At 37.9% G+C, this 22,118-nt stretch overlaps 1 protein-coding gene across 1 annotated transcript; it reads right to left on the bottom strand.

Annotated features, from left to right (window-relative positions):
* Nucleotides 1–4,429: 4,429 nt before the first annotated feature.
* On the bottom strand, nt 4,430–7,696 carry LOC107857421 (probable leucine-rich repeat receptor-like protein kinase At1g35710). Its single transcript, XM_047413504.1, has 4 exons — nt 7,587–7,696; nt 5,197–5,377; nt 4,825–5,110; nt 4,430–4,752 (listed from the first exon to the last, which is right to left on the bottom strand). Exons 1-4 carry the CDS (start codon nt 7,694–7,696, stop codon nt 4,430–4,432), a joined length of 900 nt encoding a protein of 299 aa, XP_047269460.1.
* Between the last annotated feature and the right edge of the window lie 14,422 nt (nt 7,697–22,118).

Below are 22,118 nucleotides of genomic sequence, written 5' to 3' on the forward strand. Positions count from 1 at the left end.
GGATAAGTTCACATCAGTTAGTGTTTGGCAGTGTTGATAAGACATAAATGCTGGTTGTATAACTATATTTGTTCATGGAAAATTACTACTCCCTCCGTCCCAAATTTTCTAATTTGACTTCATATTTTACTGAGATAATTTTTTTCCATGTTTTACCCTTTGCATTAATTATTTTTTCTTTAAAACGTAAACATCATTTAATAGGGGTACTATGATAAACTAGCCATGTTATTAGTGGACACTTCAACTTGGGTCAAATTTCATCGACCATAACTTTGTGTATATAACTAATTGGGGGTCTGGCTATATATCAAATGAAAGGTATTTGAGTCTTCTTTCCAACGCAATTGATTTCGTCCAAGTCCGATGTTGGAGTCAAAAGTTATGCCCAATTTACTTCAGCATGTCAGACTGTCAACTGAGGGAGTGCTGTGACCTTTTTGTTTCCTTAGCGGTATTCATTTAATAGGGGTACTATGATAAACTAGTCATGTTATTAATTATTTTTCTTAATCAATGTGCCATCTTAATTTGGGATGGGTAATTTGAGACGGAGGGAGTATGTTGTAAGAAAATGCTTAACACTATTTGCTCATTGGGTGCAAAATTTCTAACAAATATATAGCAACAATATTGAGGAGAGGTGATTAGACATGATATTACGTAGCTTCAGATTACTGAGAACGTGACCTTAGATAGAAGGGTGTGGAGGGTAACTAGAAACATTACTTGACTTCATAGAAAACTATATATTGTATAATACTTTTATGGTGGTAATTGAGGGGAAAAAAAGATTTTCTTTGGAATGAAAAAATTCAATTATTAAAAAAAAACCCTTAAGAAGTTACCTTCCCAATGGATATTAGTACACTTTTCATCAGAGGTCGAGGGCTCGATCCTGGGTATGAAGAAAACTCTATTGGAAGCGCTACCACCTTAATGGGCCCTACAACGCTCAATCCGGATTAGTTGGAGCTCCAATGTGAACACCAGACAACACAACGGATGGGAACAAAAAAAAATACACTTTTCATCTTGCTATAAATTTCTCCTGAAAACAACACAAACCATCAGTAACACACTCTTGTACTTTCCTTATTTCTTATCTTTTTCTTCTTCACAAAAACTTCTCCCATGAAAAAGTACTTCAAACCACCATTTTCAACAACAAACTTTTTCTTTTTTAATGTAACACCCCGTACTTTTGGGCTAAAATTTAGACCATCATTCCAACACGTATACACATGAACTAAATTATTCCTTGTTAATGTATGTGTGGTGATCACTCCGATAGTGTGGGAAAATCTTTGAATATGAATTGAGGTCACAAGAATCCCGTAACTCTAAGACGAGTTGAAAACAATTCTATCGATTAAGTTTTAGTGGACAGTTCAACTTGGGTCAACTTTCGTCGACCATAAATTTGTGTATATAACGAACTGTGGGGCCTTATATATGTCAAATGAAAGGTATTTGAGTCTTCTTTCCAACTCAACTGATTTCGTCCAAGTCCAATATCGAAGTCAAAAGTTATGCCCAACTTACTTCAGCATGTCAGCCTGTCAATTGAGGGAGTACTGCTGGGACCTTTTTTGTTTCCTTAGGGGTATTTTAGTCTTTTTCCTCATCTTACCTCAGCTATAACACCAAATTTTAGCCCCAAATCTGCACTTTCCCCAAATTCATATTCTCCCCAAATCAAAAATCATCCTCCATTTCCCCAAGAACAAGAAAAAAATCCCTAACTCTTAAGCCAAGTTTTGAAGGAAATATATAGACATTCGGGTTCAATCTTTCAGATCTGATAATCTAAGGTGTGTGGGACTACTCTAAAAACCTTGGGCATAAGTTTAAATATGTTTATCAAGATTAAAGATCCCCAATTATGTTTTTAATGAAGTATTCTACATGGTTTTCGGAAGGTATGCATCATGGGATTGTTTTGATGAAAATATATATTGTCTTGAACCACTTTTCATGGAAATTGAATTATAACTATATATGTATGGGATTTTGTGTATTTTGTAAAATTGATTGAGAGCATGAGTATGAATCCCCTCTCGTTGCTAACTAAAGTTTATATGTTCATTGTGAAGGAATTGAAACACATGTTTGAAGATTTGAAAGTGATCTTCTCAATATTATGGTGTTTGACATGGTTTATATGTGATGAGAGGGAGTTTCTTGCTATAACTATATTCTTGTTTTAAAGGGGGGAGAATCACATGAGATTGATCAATTTTACATGACCACCACATGTTTTGAAATCTTGCCAAGAGAGGATAAATGCTTAAATGTTCTTGAGGTTTCCAAGTGATGACTCTATTGTAATGTTATGAATTTCATTGGTGGTCATGTGCATGTTTTGAATATAATATGGGCTGTGAATTTGATATGATATTGACTTGCAAGTCAGGGTATGACGATACCCGATGATGACATGCCCTTAATAGAAAAAGTATTGAACGTTTGAAAACACGAAGCATCCAAGGGTGATGCCAGATTTTGAATAATTAAAATTTGGGCTTAAGAGAGCTAATTGGTTATCCGAAGAAGGCGTTTGAGTGTAAGGGCTCATCATTGGAAACCGTAGTTGCTGATACGGGTATTATCCTATAAGGGGGATAATGTGGACATCATGCAAGGGTGACACCACAGTATACTTGTAAGGGGTATACCATGTTACTAAAACTCCAATTCTTGTGGCACACTTGTATTGGAGGCTTGGCCGTCGAGTAAATGATGGATTCCATATAGCCCATGGAATTACAAATTGTAGGGTGTACCGATTAGCTCAAAATAATGACAAAAAGTGAGTTAAGATTGTCAAGAATTGAACTTTAAATTTGTTAAATATGCCCATGTATTTCCACTTATATAATGTTTATTATTATTGTGAAATGCTCTCATCTATTTTGTATAAAAACATGTTATTTTGAGTTGCTTCACATACTAGTACAATTTTATTGATCCCCCCTATATTTCAGGGTCTGAGGCTCAATCTAGAGGTCCTGCTAAGCCGTAGAATTATCATACAGAAGTGTGCAGTTGGTGAACCTTCTTTATTCCGGAAGCCCTGTTTCTTTTCAGACATTTATCATTTACTTTGGTTTAGGTCCACTGGGGGCCTTGTCCCAGTTTCAGACAATTTGCTTATTTCGTATGTATTAGAGATTTCGGAAACAGAAACAGATGTTGTTTAGATGTTGATGGGTTTTCTTTCGTATTGATAAACTTGACCCAGAACATGACCAGGATTCCGTAATGATTATATTTCTGCATTATTTTATATAAGAATTGTGCATACTGGGCCTTCATGGTTTGGGATGCTCATCACGGCTAGGGCCCCGGTTCGGGTCGTGGCAAAAACTTGCTTGAGCAAAACTAGTAGTTAAATGTCTTATTTTCTTAAGTAGTTAAAGTACCTGAAAGGCATATTCACATAAATTCCTAGTCTGAGTAATAATTTTTATCTTAGACCTTCTCATTGTATTACCTACACAACCACTTGGTTTCAAACTTTCAATGGTTATTCATTTCATACAAAGACACCTTACATCTCAGAGATTACAAAGCTCATTTTACATGAGTAGATGGACGTGGATCCATTGAAGTTCGATGACCTGTGAGAGATGAAGTGCATTGTTGGCCTCGATTTTGGAGTTCCAATCAAACAAGAGCTTGCTAGCTTAACAAAAACAACAACAACAAACCCAGTGTATTCCCACAAAGTGGGGTCTGGAGAGGGTAAGATGTACGCAGTCCATACCGCTACCTCCAAAGAAGTAGAGAGGATGTTTCTGATGGACTCCCGGAAGAGCTTGCTAGCTTGATGATGAAAATTGAAAACCAAGACTTGTTTTACTCCGTCTACAGGATAAGGAAGGTGTTCATCCAGCAAATCACTGAACTGCACATGGTTGATCTACGGTTGAGGAATTCGCTAGCAAAGTAATATATTCCCTGTGATGCTTTCTTTTGATTATAAAAAAAAAAAAAGGGCCAGCCTGGTGCACTAAAGCTACCGCTATGCGCTATGTCTGGGAAGGGCCCTACCATAAGGGTGTATCGTACGAAGCCTTACCTTGCATTTCTGCCAGAGGCTGTTTCCAAGGCTTGAACCGGTGACCTCCTGGTCACATGGCAACAACTTTACCAGTTACTCCAAGGCTCACCTTCAAATTACTAAACGATGTAGACTAGTAAATCCTCTATATAACATCAGTACTTAGAAAACATGAAGCTTGTTTTTTTGTTTACTTTTTGGCACAAGGAACAATTACCTTCAAAATTGTACGCACTAATACAATAAACCACACAAGCACCCTAACAATACAAATATACTAGACCCGGTAATAATTTCGTCGTGGGTCAAAAGCTATACATACATTTTCATTCAAAGACACTTTACGGAATTAGAAAGATCGCCTTACAGGAATAATGGGTGGGCATAAGCATCCATTGATGATAACTTATGAGAGATGAATTGCATTGTTGGCCTTGATTTTGGAGTTTCAACCAAACAAGAGCTTGCTAGCTTGATGATAAAAACCAAAAGTTCATTTACTCTATCTTCAGGATACAGAAGGCGTTCATCTAGAAAATCACTAAGTTGCACATGATGATCCATACTAGATGAATTTGCTAGCACAGTAATGTACTCACCAAGATGCTTTTTGATTATCTCCAATGCTAATACTCCAAAGCTATAGACATCACACATTTGTGTAACCTTCATTGTATATGCAAGCTCTGTTACAACACGATTTAAATGCGTAAATCAGATTAAGAATATTTAAGTGTGTTTGAAAAAAAGGATTGGACCTTCCAACTCATTGTATGACAGAAAAACATCCTGTAAACCAGTCATACTTTCAAGTTCTTCAGGAATGTGCCCGGACAGGCCATTGTGGGAAAGATTTAAGTCTACCAACACCTTCAAATTTGCCAGCTGAGGGGGAATATCTCCAACCAGAAGATTATGACTCAAATCAAGTACATTAAGCAGAGTCATCCTCCCTATCTCAGTTGGAATGTTTTGGCCAAATTTGCTATTGCACGAAACAAGTGCACGAAATCTCCTATACATGTCGGGATCGATCCATTCAATCTGTTATCAAATAGATCAAGGTACTCTAATTTTGCCAATGATACAAATTCGCGAGGTATATTGCCTGAAATACTGTTGTTTTGCACCAAAAGCCTAATCAGAGAGGTTAATTTTCCAAATTCCTTTGGAATCTGCCCGATCAAATGATTCGATGAAAGATCAAGTCCTAGAAGCCCTTTGACATTTCCAATCTCTAGTGGTATGCTACCTCCAATTCTGTTTCTCGCTATTTGCAAATCAGTCAATTTGTTGCATTTTCCCAATTCACTAGGAATGGGACCAGAAAGTTGATTAGAATAAGTCAAAACATATATACATAATTGCAAATCAATTTGGGAGAAAGGTCTAAAGACCAAAACAATACCATCAAAACTTCTAAGACATGATTATATTCATAAACTTCAAAACTCCATTCTTAAAACATGATTTCTATGCCCATGAGATTTTAGGAAAACCCCGCGTACCTCGAATTAGGAAGACAATAGGTGCTTATTGAAGCCTATGACCTGGGGATTCCAAATATGCGATCAACTTCGAAAACCTACCGTTGAATCTTGAACTACTTGGTTTTTTATTTTTGGAATCCTAGAGAGGATTCTTGATGATTTTGATGAAAATAGGGTTAAGTTGCTCAAACATACCCTAAATCCTTTGTTTGGGCGGTTTTAAAGGTTAGGGAAAAGTCAAAATTACCATTAATGACTCCTAAATGGAACTGAAAATTTGAACTTAAAAAAACCGATTTCAGGTGCCACCGCGACGCGCTGCAATCGCGGTGGTCCACTGGAATTTGACGAGTGGAAAATTTGGTGCCTCCGCAATGCACCACCATCGCGGAGCCCCACTGAAATTTGATGATTGTCAATTTGACCCTCTCCGCGACGCGCTAGACACCAAAATGACTATGTTTACGACTGGAACTATAAATTATTCATAACTTCTTCACCGAGGATCCGTTTTGGATGAATCTTATATCGTTGGAAAGTTAATTCAGTCATCTACATAATGAAAGGTTTAAATGTAGGAAATTCTACATGAAAATTAATTTAGATCATTCTAGAAGCTAATGCTTAGACTTTCCATGAAGGAATTTAGCTAAGAAGACGTCCGGGTGTTACAATATCCCCCTTAGGATCATTCGTCCCCGAATAATGATGCGGAAAACAGACAAGCACGATTTCAAGCAGACAAAGGCATGGAAAGAAAAGGACAAAGATTGTACCTTCCATCACTTCATTCACCGGATCAAATAAATTTGTGCATCTATCTCTCATATTATCTTCTGATTCCCAAGTTGCTTCTTTGACTTTCTGATTTCTCCATAACACTTTAATCGAAACAATCTTTTCTTCTCAACTTTCTAACTTGGCAATCTAAAATTGCTACCGGCTCTTCTTTGTAGGACAAGGAGTCTGTCACCTTGATTTCTTCGACGGGTACTACTAACGAATGATCTCCAATGCACTTCTTCAGCATGGATATATGAAATACCGGATGGACAGAACCCAAACTTACAGGAAACTCTAATTCATACGTAACTCCACCTATTCTTCTCACAATCTGGTATGGTCCTATATAGCGAGGACTCAGCTTACCCTTCTTCCCGAATCGCATAACTCCCTTCATGGGAGAAACCTTAAGAAATACCCAATCTCTAACCTTAAACTCTAACTCTCTCCTCCTAACATCGGGGTAGGATATCTGATGACTCTGAGCTATTTTAAGTCATTCTCTAATAAGCTTCACATCTTTCATTGCCTAGTGAACAAGATCAGGCCCAAACATCTGCATCTCACCTACTTCATACCACCCTATCGGAGACGTACATCTCCTACCATACAGCGCCTCAAATGGTGCCATCTTAATACTGGAATGGAAATTGTTATTATAAGCGAACTCTATCAATGGAAAGTGATCTACCCAACTACCGTTAAAGTCAATTACACAGGCTCTCAACATATCCTCAAGGGTCTGGATGGTGCGCTCATCTTGCCCATCAGTCTGAGGGTGGAATGTTGTACTTAGGTTCACTTGGGTACCTAAACCTTTCTGAAAAGATTTCCGAAACTGAGAAGAAAACTGTGTACCTCGGTCGGATATGATAGACACAGGTGCCCTATGCAAACGAACTATTTCAGCGATGAACAACCTAGCATAATCCTCTCCCGAATAGTTACTCCTAACAGGAAGAAAGTGCGCTAACTTGGTAAGCCTATCTACAATTACCCATATAGAATCATGCTGGTTTCGGGACTTCGGAAGTCCTATAACGAAGTCCATATTGATCATCTCCCACTTCTATAAAGGCAATGCTATCTCTTGAGAAGTACCACCCGGCCTCATGTGTTCCACCTTGACTTGCTGACAATTTAAACACTTGGCAACATATTTATCCACATCACGCTTCATATTATTCTACCAATAAAAGGTTTTCAAATCATGATACATTTTTGTAGAGCCTGGGTGAACAACATACCTCGACGTGTGAGCCTCGCTAAGGATTTTTTCCCGTAACCTATCTACATCAGGCACACATAATTTACCCTGATATCTCAGAATACCATCGCCACCAATCTCAAATGACATTACTGTTTATTGACCCACATCTCTCTTAATCTGCATCAAGATGGGATCTTTGACCTATTTTTCTTTGACTTCGGAACAAAGGGATGATTTAGCTATCTCATTAATAATCACCCCTCCATCTTTGAAATCTAATAGTAGCACTCCCGGATTTGCAAGACGGTGAATATCCTTCATCGTCTCTCTCTTCCCCTCTTCAACATGAGAAAGGCTGCCCATAGACAATCTACTGAGAGCGTCGGCTACAACATTTGCCTTGCCCGGATGGTAATGCAGGATCATATTATAGTCTTTCAAAAGCTCCATCCAACGCCTCTGCCTGAGGTGCAATTCTTTCTGTGAGAAAACATACTACAAACTTTTATGGTTAGTATAAATATCAACATGCACTCCATAGAGATAATGCCTCCAAATTCTAAGTGCAAACACCATAGCTGCTAACTCCAAGTCATGAGTGGGGTAGTTTTGCTCATGATTTTATAACTGCCTAGACGCATAAGCTACCACCTTACCATGCTGCATCAGAACACAACCAAGTCCCACACGGGACGCATCACAGTATACCACAAAACCTTCTACCCCCTCTGGAAGAATCAAAATAGGAGCAGTAGTCAGCTTGTCTTTCAACTTCTCAAAGCTATTTTCACACAAGTCAGGCCACACAAGCTTCACCTTTTTCTGAGTCAATTTAGTGAGCGGAGCAGCTATAGAGGAAAAACTCTCTACGAACCTTCTATAATAACCTGCCAGACCTAAGAAGCTCCAAATGTCAGTTGGAGTCGCGGGTCAAGGCCATTTTCTTACTGCCTCAACCTTTTGGGGATCCACCTGAATACCGTCACTAGATACAATATGACCTAAGAACGCAATGGCATTAAGCCAGAATTCACACTTGGAGAATTTTGCATACAATCTATGATCTTTAAGTGTCTGAAGGATAATTCAGAGGTGATTGGCATGGTCCTCCTCACTTTTTGAATATATAAGAATGTCATCAATGAATACTATCTCAAACAGATCCAAAAACTGACGGAAGACCCTATTTATTAGGTCCATGAAAGTTGCAGAGGCATTAGTCAATCCGAAGGACATGACTAAGAAATCATAATGGCCGTATCTGGTTTGAAAAGCTATTTTGGGAATATCTCACTCTCTAACCTTCAACTGATGGTATCCCGAACGAAGGTCTATCTTTGAAAAACATCTAGCACCCTGAAGCTGGTCAAAAAGATCATCAATCCTAGGAAGAGGATACTTATTTTTAATCGTGACCTTATTCAGTTGATGGTAGTCTATGCACATATGAAGTGAACCGTCTTTCTTTCGCACAAAAAGTACAGGCGCACCCCAAAGAGACACACTAGGGCATATAAAATCTTTACCTAGAAGATCTGCTAGCTGTTCTTTCAACTCTTTTAGTTCTATAGGAGCCATTCTATATGGTAAAATAGAGATGGGGAAGGTATCTGAAAACACATAATTACCAAACTCTATCTCCCAATTAGGTGGTATTCTTGGGAGATCATATGGAAAGACTTCTGGAAATTCATTTACTACAGGGACAGACTGAAGAGGAGGACTCTCGAAATTAAAGTCCTTAACCCGGTTAAGGTGATACAAACAGCCCTTAGAAATGAGTCTGCGGGCCCTGAGATAGGATATAAAGTGCCCTCTAGGTGCTAAGAAATGTCCCTCCGATTCTATCACTGACTCATTTGGGAAAGAAACAGTGACTTTTTGAGTCCTACAATTTAACGTGGCATAGCACAAATGGAGCCAATCCATCCCTAAGATAGCATCAAAAGCAACTATATTGAGTTCTATGAGATCTGCCACAGTATCATGGCTAAGAATAGATACCACACAATTTTTATACGCCCTCCTAGACACAATAGAATCACCCACCAGAGTGGAAATAGAGAAAGGTTCAAAAATCATATCGGGCTCAAACCCAAAACCAACAGCCACATAAAGGGTCATATAGGATAGGGTAGACCTGGGTTCAAGTAATACATAAACATCACTAGAAAAGATTTGTAATGTACCAGTGACAACGTCTAGGGAAACTTCTGCCTCCTGGCAGTTGGTCAAAGCATATAACTAGTGGCAACCGCTCTCGGCAGTTGATGTGGAGCCCTTTTGAGGCGGGGGTGGTGCCGAAGAATTTGCCTAAGACTTTGCACCACCAACATTCTTCCTAGCAGATAGACAGTCCCTCTAAATATGACCCGGTTGACCACATAAATAACATACAAATGAGCCCAACTGACATCTCCCTGGATGATTTCTACCACAATTCTCACACCGTGGAAAAGTACGATGTTGCTGCGCCACACTACCCTGCAACTGAGTATCCGGTGCTCTGGATCCATGATGAGCCTGGAAACTTTGAGACCATCTATCTGCTGGTGGTTTGGGTACTGGAGCACTGCCAGCAGACTGTGCATTACCCCAATTCTTCTTCTTCTACCATTTATTTCTCCACTTACCACTTTGAGGCTTACTGTAACCCTGGTCGGCAGATCTAGATCTTTTTTCTTGTCTTTCTTTCTACCTAGCTTCAGAAATCTTCTTTTTCTTCTCCTCTATCTATTGCATGTGAACTGTCAGCCTAGCAAAGTCCAACTCCTTATTCAGCATAGCTCCCTGACACTCAAGAACTAGATCATCTGAAAGGCCGAAAGCAAACTTCCTTATTTGGACCCTCATACTACTCGTCATCTTGGGAGCATAACGGGTCAGCTGATTAAATTTTAAAGTGTACTCCTGAACGCTCATCTTACCCTGCTTGAGGTTCATGAACTCCTCTATTTTAGCTTCCCTCAGCTCCAGAGGAAAGAACCTTTCAAGGAAAGCTTCTACAAACTCATCCCAAACTGTGGGCTCAGATATGTCACCCTTTGCATTCTCCCACTCATTGTACCATTGGTTTGCTACATCCTTCAGCTGGTAGGCTGCCAACTCAACACCTTTCATCTGATCCACATGCATCACTTTAAAAATTTTCTCTATTTCATCTATGAATTCTTGCGGATCTTCTTATACCTTGGTGCCGGTAAACTTGGGTGGGTTCATTCTTATGAACTGTCCTACCCTAGTAGCCTCCGACGTCACTGACGCAGACCCAACATCTTCCGATTGTTAAGCCTGATTAGCCACCAACTGTGCCAGCATATGAATAGACTATCTAAATTCGGCATTCAAAATATCCCTCTGAGAAGTCGGGGGATGGTTAACATTGGTCCATCGAGCCTGAGGTGGACTGGTCGGGACTAGAGGGACTCTTGAAGTAGGGATAGGGTATGGAGTGGAAGCTCTGTTACGTGTCCTCATCCCATGAGTGGGACAAACTGCATCATTTTGAGTACTCTGATTAGTATTGTGACGAGAAGGCATGACTGTTAATTCTATAAGAAGAAAGATCACTGATTAGGAACAGACTTGACTCTGAAGCACGAACTAAATCACAAAGAAGGAAAACATTTCCTAAACGCCTAGTACACTCCTGCTTATAAGTGTGGCGCGCTACACACCCATAAAAAGACTCTACCCGGCGTGATTTCACAGACACCCTGGGACCATGAACCGTGATTTGATACCAAGTTTGTCACGACCCAAACTAAGGCCCTGGCCGTAACGAGCATTCTGAACCACGTAGGCCCAGAACACCCTTCTTTATTTAGTAATGATGCACAACATTCATATAATAAAAGATAATGTGGAAATAGAAATCTAATACGGAAACATGGTCAACCTGAATGTGATCATAACACTGAAAACTGAAATCCAACATATATCTGAATAATAATGTCTGATTCAGTCTGCGAAATCTCTACTATGGACTAAAACAAAAAGTCTGAAAACTGGGACAAGGCCCCCAGTATACCAAAACATAACTAAAGATAATTATCTGAGATAACCAGGCCTTCTGGATCATAGAAGGCTCACCACTATACAACTTGATTTGCGATCTAAAATATCTACTGTTTATCTGGTCCTCTAGACTTTGCCTCAGGACCTGGAGGGAGGAGGGGTATATATATATATATATATATATATATATATATATATAATATGAGAGCAATTTTTCATCAAATATCATGCATAAAAAAGTTTCTGAAAACACATGGGCATCATTCAAAAATCATGTCATTCTTGTCAAAACAGTTCTGACCTTTGTATTACTTCTGAGTTAGGCGGCACTTCCCTACATTTTTTGATATTCCACGGGCTATATGGAATCCACCATTGACTCGGTAGAGAAGCCTCCAACCCGAGTATGCCGCAAGGGTTGGAGTCTCTGATTCTAATACGCTACACGGCACTAGGCCAGTGTAATATAAGATATACCCGGGTCGGCAAATCACGATTTCGGGCAATGAGTATCTAGACTCATGCCTTCTTCGGGGAACCACCTAACATCTCTTTCCGCCCAATTTTTAACCAATTCTAATCATGCAACATTCTAATCACAAAATCTGTAAATCTGATTTCAAATATGCATTCTATTCTGTTCTGAATTTATCATGACATTTTCTGAGTTGGTGTTGTCACACCAAGACTTGCAAGTTCTATTTCTGAGCCATAATGGAATAAGCATGATCTTTCATAAAAATGTAGGTTCAGACCACCCAAACATGTAATTCGCATAAAAGATTTCATGTTCCAAAACTTAAGTCAAAACCATGCAAAAACTTTCATCGAACATATGGTGGTCATGTGCTTTGGGCAAAACCATGCACTCTTTCATTATATGTATATTCAACATTCACAACCCACTCTTTCGTATTCAAAATCATATTCAAAACATAGCAAAAAGCCAAAGTATTTCATGTCATGCTTTTCAAAATGCATTCGAAACAATTTATATCATACGAAGATGTGAAAACTCATAACAAGAGCGGGATTCATTATAATTCATGCTCTCAATTGAATAACCATTCTTGAAAACATAAGTACATTTATACATAATTGCAAATCAATTTGGGGGAAAGGTCTAAAGATCAAAACAATACCGTTAAAACTTCTAAAACATGATTATATTCATAAACTTCAAAACCCTATTCTTAAAACATGATTTCTATGCCCATGAGATTTTAGGAAAATCCCGTGTACTTCGACTTAGGAAGACAATAGGTGCTTATTGAAGCCTACGACCTGGGGATTCCAAATATGCGATCAACTTCGAAAATCTACGGTTGAATCTTGAACTACTTGAGTTTTTATTTTTGAAACCCTAGAGAGGATTCTTGATGATATTGATGAAAATAGGGTTAAGTTGCTCAAACATAACCTAAATCATTTGCTTGGGCAGTTTTAAAGGTTAGAGAAAAGTCAAAATTACCCTTAATGACTCCTAAAAGGAACTGAAAATTTGAACTTAAAAAACCCGATTTCAGGTGCCACCACTGTTGACACCTAATTTTTGCCCTCCACAACTAAATTTAATCCTGAGTTTCTTCAGCTTTTAATAAATCAAAATAATTATTTCATCCAAATAAAAAAACTTAAAATATTTTTCGTACTTGATTTTGTTATTTTAAGTAGCGATTATATACTATCGTGTTTAGTTATACGAGATTATATAATTTGTTACTTAAATATTTATTTTACAAAATATCAGATTTAATTAAGGCTTATCTTGAAAATAAATTCAAATGATTAAAATCTTAATTTAACTATAATTTATTCTCAAAAATAATTTATTTAGATAAATATGCATTCATTTTATTAAATCAAGAAGCTAGGGATAAAAAAAAAAGGTATTAATTTGTATCGAATTTTAATTTAATTTAGCCAATATATTAGATTTGACCATAATTGAAAATTGGACATAATTGCAATGCAATTCGTCAATTAATTTTTAATTTGGTCAAAATAAATAAATATGGATAAATTTTAAATTCCAATTGGGGTTATATTTTAAATAACCCCAAAATTCTCAAGAACTCTCATAACTTTTACCCAATTCCCATCAAAAAATAAATTCAAATTGTACTACTCCCCCCAACTTTGTCCTTTTCTAATTTGAAATTCAAAGATTGTACTACATTGTACTATTTTCCCCCACATTATCTTCCGCCTCACCTTATCTTTAATTGGGATATTTTTGACTCATGCATAGTATGATTGTGAAACTTTTGCTTTGCATTTTTTATTTGTTGGCTCTCATTCTTGTGCAAGTGTGCTTATTCTTGTCATTCAAAAATTGGTTCTTGATAGTTTCTTTTACTTTGAAATATGTCACTTTTATGCCTTGAACATATATTAATTTCTTTATCTTTTCTTTGCATGCAAAAAAATATCTCGAGTCCAAATGGACTCCTCTCCTCCTGCATTTCGTAATGGGTAAATGAGGCTCACCCCTTCGAGTCAAGTTCGACGTTTAAACCCAAGGTCCACTACATGGCGTACGGGTGCTAAAAGATAGACAAAGAAGGAAAATGGGTCAAAACCCATTGATGAGGTCACTAAAAGACTTGAAAAGTCTCAATTTTTATTATTGTCTTCTTTTTATTTATTCATTTAGTCATTTATTCATTTTGGTCTCGAAGCCAAAGTTGTATTTAATACAGGTGGAGCAAGACTCTAGCCAAAGGCTCGAAAAATTGTTTAGGACTGGTGAAATGGGTTGGAAGCCCAACTAGACTAGGACAGATCTCGTTGATTTGGGCCTAATGGCCTAAATCCTTTACTTTCTCCTCCCTTCCCCTTTTATGTGTTTATTTATTTATTAGTTTTGTTTAGACTTAGTTAAAATCCCTACTAAGTCGCCTAAATCTATTTTACACGTCTTTCTTTTTTTTTTGAAAAAATCAAATCACTATTTCAACAAATTAATCTTTTCGAAGTTAATCAAAAGACAATTTTCAAGCAGTTCGGATAACCGCAAGTTAGCGAACGTTTTACATGCCTAACACCTTCCTAAAACGTTAATAGGAACCGCTTATCTAGAATCTCTAACTTATACGATTTCCCTATTTTGAATCGTTTAAAATGTTTTATAAAGGTTTCTTAATTCCTTTTCAAAATTAAGTGGCGACTCTTTCAAAAATCAAAAATTTTTGCAAAACAACCGCGACGCGCCGCAATCGCGGTGGTTCAATGGAATTTGATGAGTGGTAAATTGGGTGCCTCCGCGATGCGCCACCAACGCTAAGCCCCACTGGAATTTGACGATTGTCAATTTTACCCTCTCCGCGACGCGCTAGAAACCAAAATGATGATGTTTACGACTGGAACTATAAATTATTCATAACTTCTTCACTGAGGGTCCGTTTTGGACGAATCTTATATCGTTGGAAAGCTAATATAGTCATCTACGTAATGAAAGGTTGAAATGTAGGAAATTCTACATGAAAATTAATTTAGACCATTCTAGAAGCTAATGCTTAGACTTTCCATGGACGAAATTTAGCTAAGAAGACTTCGGAGTGTTACAATATATCTACTGGGTGTCTCAATTATATATGGCGTAAGTTAAACTTTGTGGAAATATATTGACAGATCTTCTCCAAAACATATTCAATAGTCACTCGTAATTTACGAGCTATTAAACATGCAATAGGAAGAAATTTCATGAGTTGTGCCCTTTAAATAGGCTGATCTTTAGATTTTGTCCTTTAGCAATCGAATTTATGCTTGGTTACAAAATATAGACTTATGCCACAAATAATAAGTTGTTCACGTTTTATTTTTTTAAACTTATCTACTCGAATTCCAAGGTGTATTCTTAAAATATTGATCAAATATTAATTATTGTTTTTAGATGTGTTTTTTTCGTTTTACTTTTTTTTGAACTTATCCACCCAATTTAAAGGCATAATGTGATAAATAATATAGAGCCTATAGTAATTACTCTTGTATTCATAAAATCTTGACCAAATACTAATTATTATTTTTCTCATTTAGCTCTTTTGAATTTTAACTTCCCAAATCCCAATGTATTTAGTACACTTTCTTCTTTTCACGCTTCCAAAGTTCCTATATATATATATATATTTCAACTAAAAAAACTTCACATCATCATTTCTCAATTTTTCGCAGTTTTAACTGCGTCGCATTTTTTCGCTATATCAAGAAAATCCTGTTATCACATTTTTGATAATGGATTCTTCGTCGAAGAGGACATCGATCACAGAAGCACTTGCGATCTTTAAGGAAAATAAATTGTTAAAGATGAATACTACTCTTTTGTCCATGGAGCTCTAATGAAACGTGAAAAAAAATCGAGGAATAAAACAAGAAAATGGAAGAAACGTATAACAAGATAATCAAAGATCATCACAAGTACTACAAGAAGGACAATGATTTGTTCTCTGAAAGAATCGAAGAGATAGAGAACGCGACAAGTGAAAGCGTGGCTTGCTACGTGGAGAAACTGATAGAGTTAAGGGATGAAGTTTCTCTTATGGTGGAAAATGAGAGAAAAAGTGATGAAGGTATTGTTGTTATTATGTCTTGGCGTAGCTGGTAAAGTTGTCATATGACCAGGAGGTCACGGGTTCAAGCCTTGGAAACAGCCGCTGGCAGAAATGCAAGGTAAGGCTGTGTATGATACACCCTTGTGGTGGGGCCCTTCCCTGGATACCGTGCACAGCGGTAGCTTTAGTGCACCGGGCTTCCCGTTTATGTCTTGTTACTTATCGTTTCATAATGTGTGTTGACAGTATATCTTGATTTTACTGCATTTGCAAAACCTGTTTAAGTTATTTGTCGCGTTCAATTATTTAACTAATTTTTAAAATTCTTTATGTTGATGTGTGTGTTTTCTGAAAATTTGCTATAGATTTGGTGGTGGAAACAAGACTTCAAGCTATTGCTGCGACTGGTGTTAACAACATGGAATCTACTCAAGGCAAAGATCGAGTAATCGTGCTTTATGATGAATCGAGACAGAAAGGTATAACGGTTTTGTGATTTATAGTCGACTTGCTGTTGTTACGATCTGTCTATATTATGTGGATATTTCATTAGGATTCATATAGCTGATCTCAACTCATTGGATTGAGGTATAGTAGTTACTGTCGTGCTGTTAAACGGTTATAGGTATGATATTTTCTGATGATTCTTCATGATATACTAAAAATAACACCACCACAATGACACAGACACACACGAAAAATAAAAAAAGAAAGACTAGATGCTCGAGTAGAAAGCAATTCCGAAAAAACACTTTCTACGTCCACTTCATCCACTGTTACACATTGTGTCCATCTAGACACTTTGCTGCGGTTAATTTTTTCCTTTCTCGTCTATCTTCGTTTCCCCTTTTAGTTGCGTTGTATCCTACTAGGATATCGTCGTGTTTTCATGCAAACGTGATTCATTTTTCTTTCTTTTGAGTTGAGTGCCTATCTTAAACAGCCTCTCTACCACGAGGTGAGGTCCTTTTAGCAGTTGTCCGCACCTATGGTTTTATTTGAGATTTTCATCCTCTCGGATGCTCTTGACAATGTCTCAAACAAAAATCGTTAGTGCTAAACACAATTCATGAAAGGGTATATATTCTTTTACCATATCTTCACATGAGTCCTTGCCTAGAAAGCAAAGTCATCCTCTTATGTACCTGTTTGAAAAGAAATAACTTGTGACAACAGACACAGCAACCGTCTTGGTTGTTGCATAATTAGCTCACTTGTCCATTGAATATGTCTGGCACTTTTGGACACCGATGACATTTTATGCAGAGCGATCCCTGCAACCGTGTAATCTTATGCGTACTTGGTAAGTTGTTGTTGTGTGACTGATATTGGTTCCTTTCGTACTTTTATTGGACAGATAAGTTTCGTACATCAGCTTAAAGACCAAAATTTAAGATGTTATGGCATATAATATTCTTGCAGATCCATCGGCATGCAAAGCAATAGTATTGAGTGAAGCATCAGACGAACCAGAAACTATGCTTGTTTCTATAATGAACGATAGTGATGATGAACTGACATTAACTGAAATCGCTCGTGTTTCAAAAATTCATGGACAGAAAAAGGAAGTGCACTCAAAAGGCTCCTCTAATTCGACGCAAACGAGAAAAAGAAGCACGAATGAGGGTCAAATGCCATCATTTGTTCCAGAATTGGTTAATGCTGGGAATAGGTCGGGTTTAGAATGGTCGTCTGAAGACGATTTTTGTTCTACATTTTATACGGATTCCGAGCTTTGTCTGAATTTTGTGTGTGCTTTGTACCGTCAATAAATTTTTGGAAACAAATTCTCCTCGATGAGTAAGATCGACAAAAATAGGTATGTATCAACCTCTCGATAGTTTTTCCTTAGTTCATGAAAAGACAATCTTTGTAATCCATTTTGCCTACTTTTTCTTTCAGGATTACTACTTTAGGGGTGTTTCTATGTCGTGATGATCTCGAAAACAAGCTCAAGAGAACAATTTCGGAGGTTGGACCGGAAGATCTTTGCACATGCAAGACACTGGCTATTCGATACTCTCGCCAAATATATAGGATATATAATAGCAAGAAAGACCAGCTATTCTGCCCTGGTGTTGGTATCCGCAAATGAAGCTACAGTTGACGCGGAGTCTGTCTGCTCGTCTCTATGTTCACAGATGCTCAAAATGAGGGGTCGAGTTGTTGCACCATACTTCTAGCTCCCTCGGCAAAAAGTAGTTATACTAGACTTGCTTTGTTAGTAGGAACAATTAGGTACTTATTGTTCATCTGTTAGACTTTAATGTAGTATTTTGATTTTGAATTGCTATATTTATAGACTGGTTTGAGTACGATTGAACGATAGAGGAGTATTATGTGTCGTCGCATTATTGATCCACCTATTCGAAACCATGTTTGTGCGATACATATATTGTTGAGTCATGGTATTTATATAACAATTGTTGAAGCTAAAGAATGATTTTGTGTTTGAATAGCCTTGAATAAAAGTTGAACACATAGAGAATGAGTAGCGACCACAAGAAAAAGAAAAAAATACGTTTAAATTATAAATCCACGGCTCCTCCTCCTAAGGGTACCTCTTCAGCTGTCGGGAGCGGTCGTAACCGGTAATATGCTTTAACTAACCGCCAGGACGTGGAAGCTTCACCAGTTGTTGTTACCGGTACGTTATGATTCTTTTTCCATAATATTTACGTATTACTTGATCCCGGGTCTACCTTATATTATGTGACCCCTTATGTGGCCGTTGGTTTTGGGTTTGAGCCTGAAGTTATTGTAGAACCCTTCACTGTTTCTACTCCTGTAAGAGATTTTGTTGTTGCTAAAAGGGTGTATAGAAATTATGTTGTATCTATTCTTAGCTGGGATACTGTGGCAGACCTTATAGAACTTAATATGATAGATTTTAATGCTATCCTTGGGATGTACTAGCTCCATTCATGTTATGCAACACTTGATTACAGAACCCGAAAGGTTACGTTTTCTTTCCTGAATGAGTCATCAATTGAGTGGGTAGGAAATTTTGTGGCACCTAGAGGTCATTTTATCTCTTATCTTAGAGCACGAAAGCTCATCTCCAGAGATTGTATGTACCATCTAATCTGAGTAAAAGATTCAAGGGTTGAAATTCTTCTTCTTTAGTCGGTCCCTGTAGTAAATGAGTTTCCAGAAGTCTTTCCGGAAGATCTCCCAGGGATACAACCTGATAGGGAGATAGATTTTGGCATTGATGTGTTGCCAGACACTCATACTATTTCTATTCTGCCATATAGAATAGCTCCCAAAAACTGAAAGAGTTAAAAGAACAGGTCGCAGACCTCCTAGACAAAGGCTTTATTCTTCCTAGTGTTTCCCCATGGGGTGCACCCATACTTTTCGTGCGAAAGAAGGATGGGCCCCTTCGTATGTGCATAGACTACCGCTGGTTGAATAAGGTTACTATTAAAAACAAATATCCTCTTCCTAGGATTGATGATCTTTTTGACTAGCTTCAGGGTGCTAAGTGTTTTTCGAAAATAGACCTTTGTTCTGGCTATCATCAATTAAAGGTTAGGGAGTCGGACATTCTCAAAACAGCCTTTCGAACTCGATATGGTCACTATGAGTTCTTAGTCATGTCCTTTGGGTTGCATGGATCTTATGAATAGGGTGTTCCTTCGTTTCTAGACTTGTTCGTCATAGTGTTCATTGACGATATTCTGATCTATTCCAAAAGTGAGGATGACCATACCGATCACCTCCGAATTATCCTTCAAACCCTTCAGGATCATCAGTTATATGCTAAGTTCTCTAAATATGTATTCTGGTTGAATGTTATTGCTTTCTTGGGGCATATTGTGTCTAGTGATGGGATTAGAGTGGATCCCCAAAAGATTGAGGCAGTGAGAAAATGGCCCAGACCCACGACTCCAACCGATATTCAAAGCTTCTTGGGTTTGGCAGGTTATTACAGAAGATTCGTAGAGATTTTTCTTCCATTGTTGCTCCGCTCACTAAATTGACTAAAAAAAGGTGAAGTTTGTGTGGTCTGACTTGTGTGAAAATTGTTTTGAGAAGTTGAAAGACAAGCTAACTACTGCTCCTGTTTTGACTCTTCCCAAGGGTGTAGATGGTTTTGTGGTATACTGTGATGCATCTCGTGTGGAACTTGGTTGTGTACTGATGCAACATGGTAAAGTGATAGCTTATGCATCTAGGCAGTTAATGGTGATGAGCGAAATTACCCCCCCTCATGACTTGGTGTTAGCAGGTGTGGTGTTTGCACTTAGAATCTGGAGGCATTATCTCTATGGAGTGCATGTTGATATTTATACTAACACAAAAGTTTGTAGTATGTTTTCTCGTAGAAAGAATTGAACCTTAGGCAGAGGCGTTGGATGAAGCTCTTAAAAGACTATGATATAAGCCTACATTACCATCCGGGCAAGGCAAATGTTGTAGCGGACGCTCTTAGCAGGTTGTCTATGGGCAGTTTTTCTTATGTTGAAGAGGGGAAGAGAGGTATGGTGAAGGATATTCACTGCCTTAATAATCTAGGAGTGCGACTCCTAGATTCCAAAGATGGAGGGGAGATTATACATGAGTTAGCTAAGTCATCCCTTTGTGCTGAAGTTAAAGAGAAGCAAGTTGAAGATCCCATCTTGATGAAAATCAAGAAAGATGTGGGTCAACAAAAGGTAATGCCATTTGAAATTGGTAGAGATGGTAATCTGAGATATCAGGGTAGGTTGCCCGTTCCGAATGTTGATGGACTACAGAAAAGAATCATTGATGAGGCTCACACTTTGAGGTATGTTGTTCACCCGGGCTCTACTAAGATGTACCATGATCTGAAAACTTTGTATTGGTGGAATAATATGAAACATGATGTAGCTGATTTTTTTTCCAAGTGTTTGAACTGTCTGCAAGTAAAGGTAGAAAATTTGACGCCAAGAGGTACTTCCCTAGAGATAGCTCTTCCTTTATGGAAGTGGGAGATGATAAATATGGGCTTCATTATAGGATTTCCAAATTCACGAAACCAGTATGACTCCATTTGGGTGATTGTAGATCGGTTGACAAAGTCAGCCCACTTTTTGGCTGTGAGGACTAATTATTCCGGAGAGGATTGTGCTAAGCTGTTCATTGAAGAAATAGTTCGTTTGCATGGAGCACTTGTGTCCATTATATCTGACTGAGGTACGTAGTTTTCTTCTTAGTTTTGGAGATCTTTTCAGAAAGGTTTAGGTATCCAAGTAAACCTAAGTACAGCATTCTACCCTCAGACTGATGGGCACACTGAACGCACCATCCAGACCCTAGAGGATATGTTGAGGGCCTGCGTAATTGACTTTAAAGGTAGTTGGGTAGATCACTTGCCATTGATAGAGTTTTCTTATAATAATAGCTTCCATTCCAGTATTAAGATAGCACTATTTGAGGCGTTGTATGGTAGGAGATGTAGGTCTCCGATAGGATGGTATAAAGTAGGTGAGATGCAAATGTTTGGGCCTGATCTTTTTCACCAGGCTATGAAAGATGTGAAGATTATTAGGGAACAACTTAAGACAACTCAGAGTCGTCAGAAATCCTATGCCGACTTTAGAAGAAGAGATTTAGAGTTTGAGGTTGAAGATTGGGTATTTCTTAAAGTTTCTCCTGTGAAGGGAGTTATGTGATTTGGGAAGAAAGGTAAGCTAAGTCCTCGCTATATAGGACCATACCAGATTGTAAAAAGGATAGGTGAAGTTGCATATGAGCTAGAGTTTCCTGCAAATTTGGGTTCTGTCCACCCAGTATTCCATGTATCCATGTTGAAGAAGTGCATTGGAGATCATTCTTTAGTGTTTCCTGTTAAAAAAATCAAAGTGACCGATTCCTTGTCTTATGAAGAAGATCCGGTAGCAATCTTATATAGTCAAGTTAGGAAATTGAGGAGCAAAGAGATAGGCTCAGTCAAAGTGTTATGGAGAAATCAAAAAGTTGAAGAAGCAACTTAGGAATCAGAAAACGACATGAGAGTTAGATACCCAAGCTTA

Source organism: Capsicum annuum, chromosome 1, assembly GCF_002878395.1.
Source record: "Capsicum annuum cultivar UCD-10X-F1 chromosome 1, UCD10Xv1.1, whole genome shotgun sequence".
NCBI classification, from domain to species: domain Eukaryota; kingdom Viridiplantae; phylum Streptophyta; class Magnoliopsida; order Solanales; family Solanaceae; genus Capsicum; species Capsicum annuum.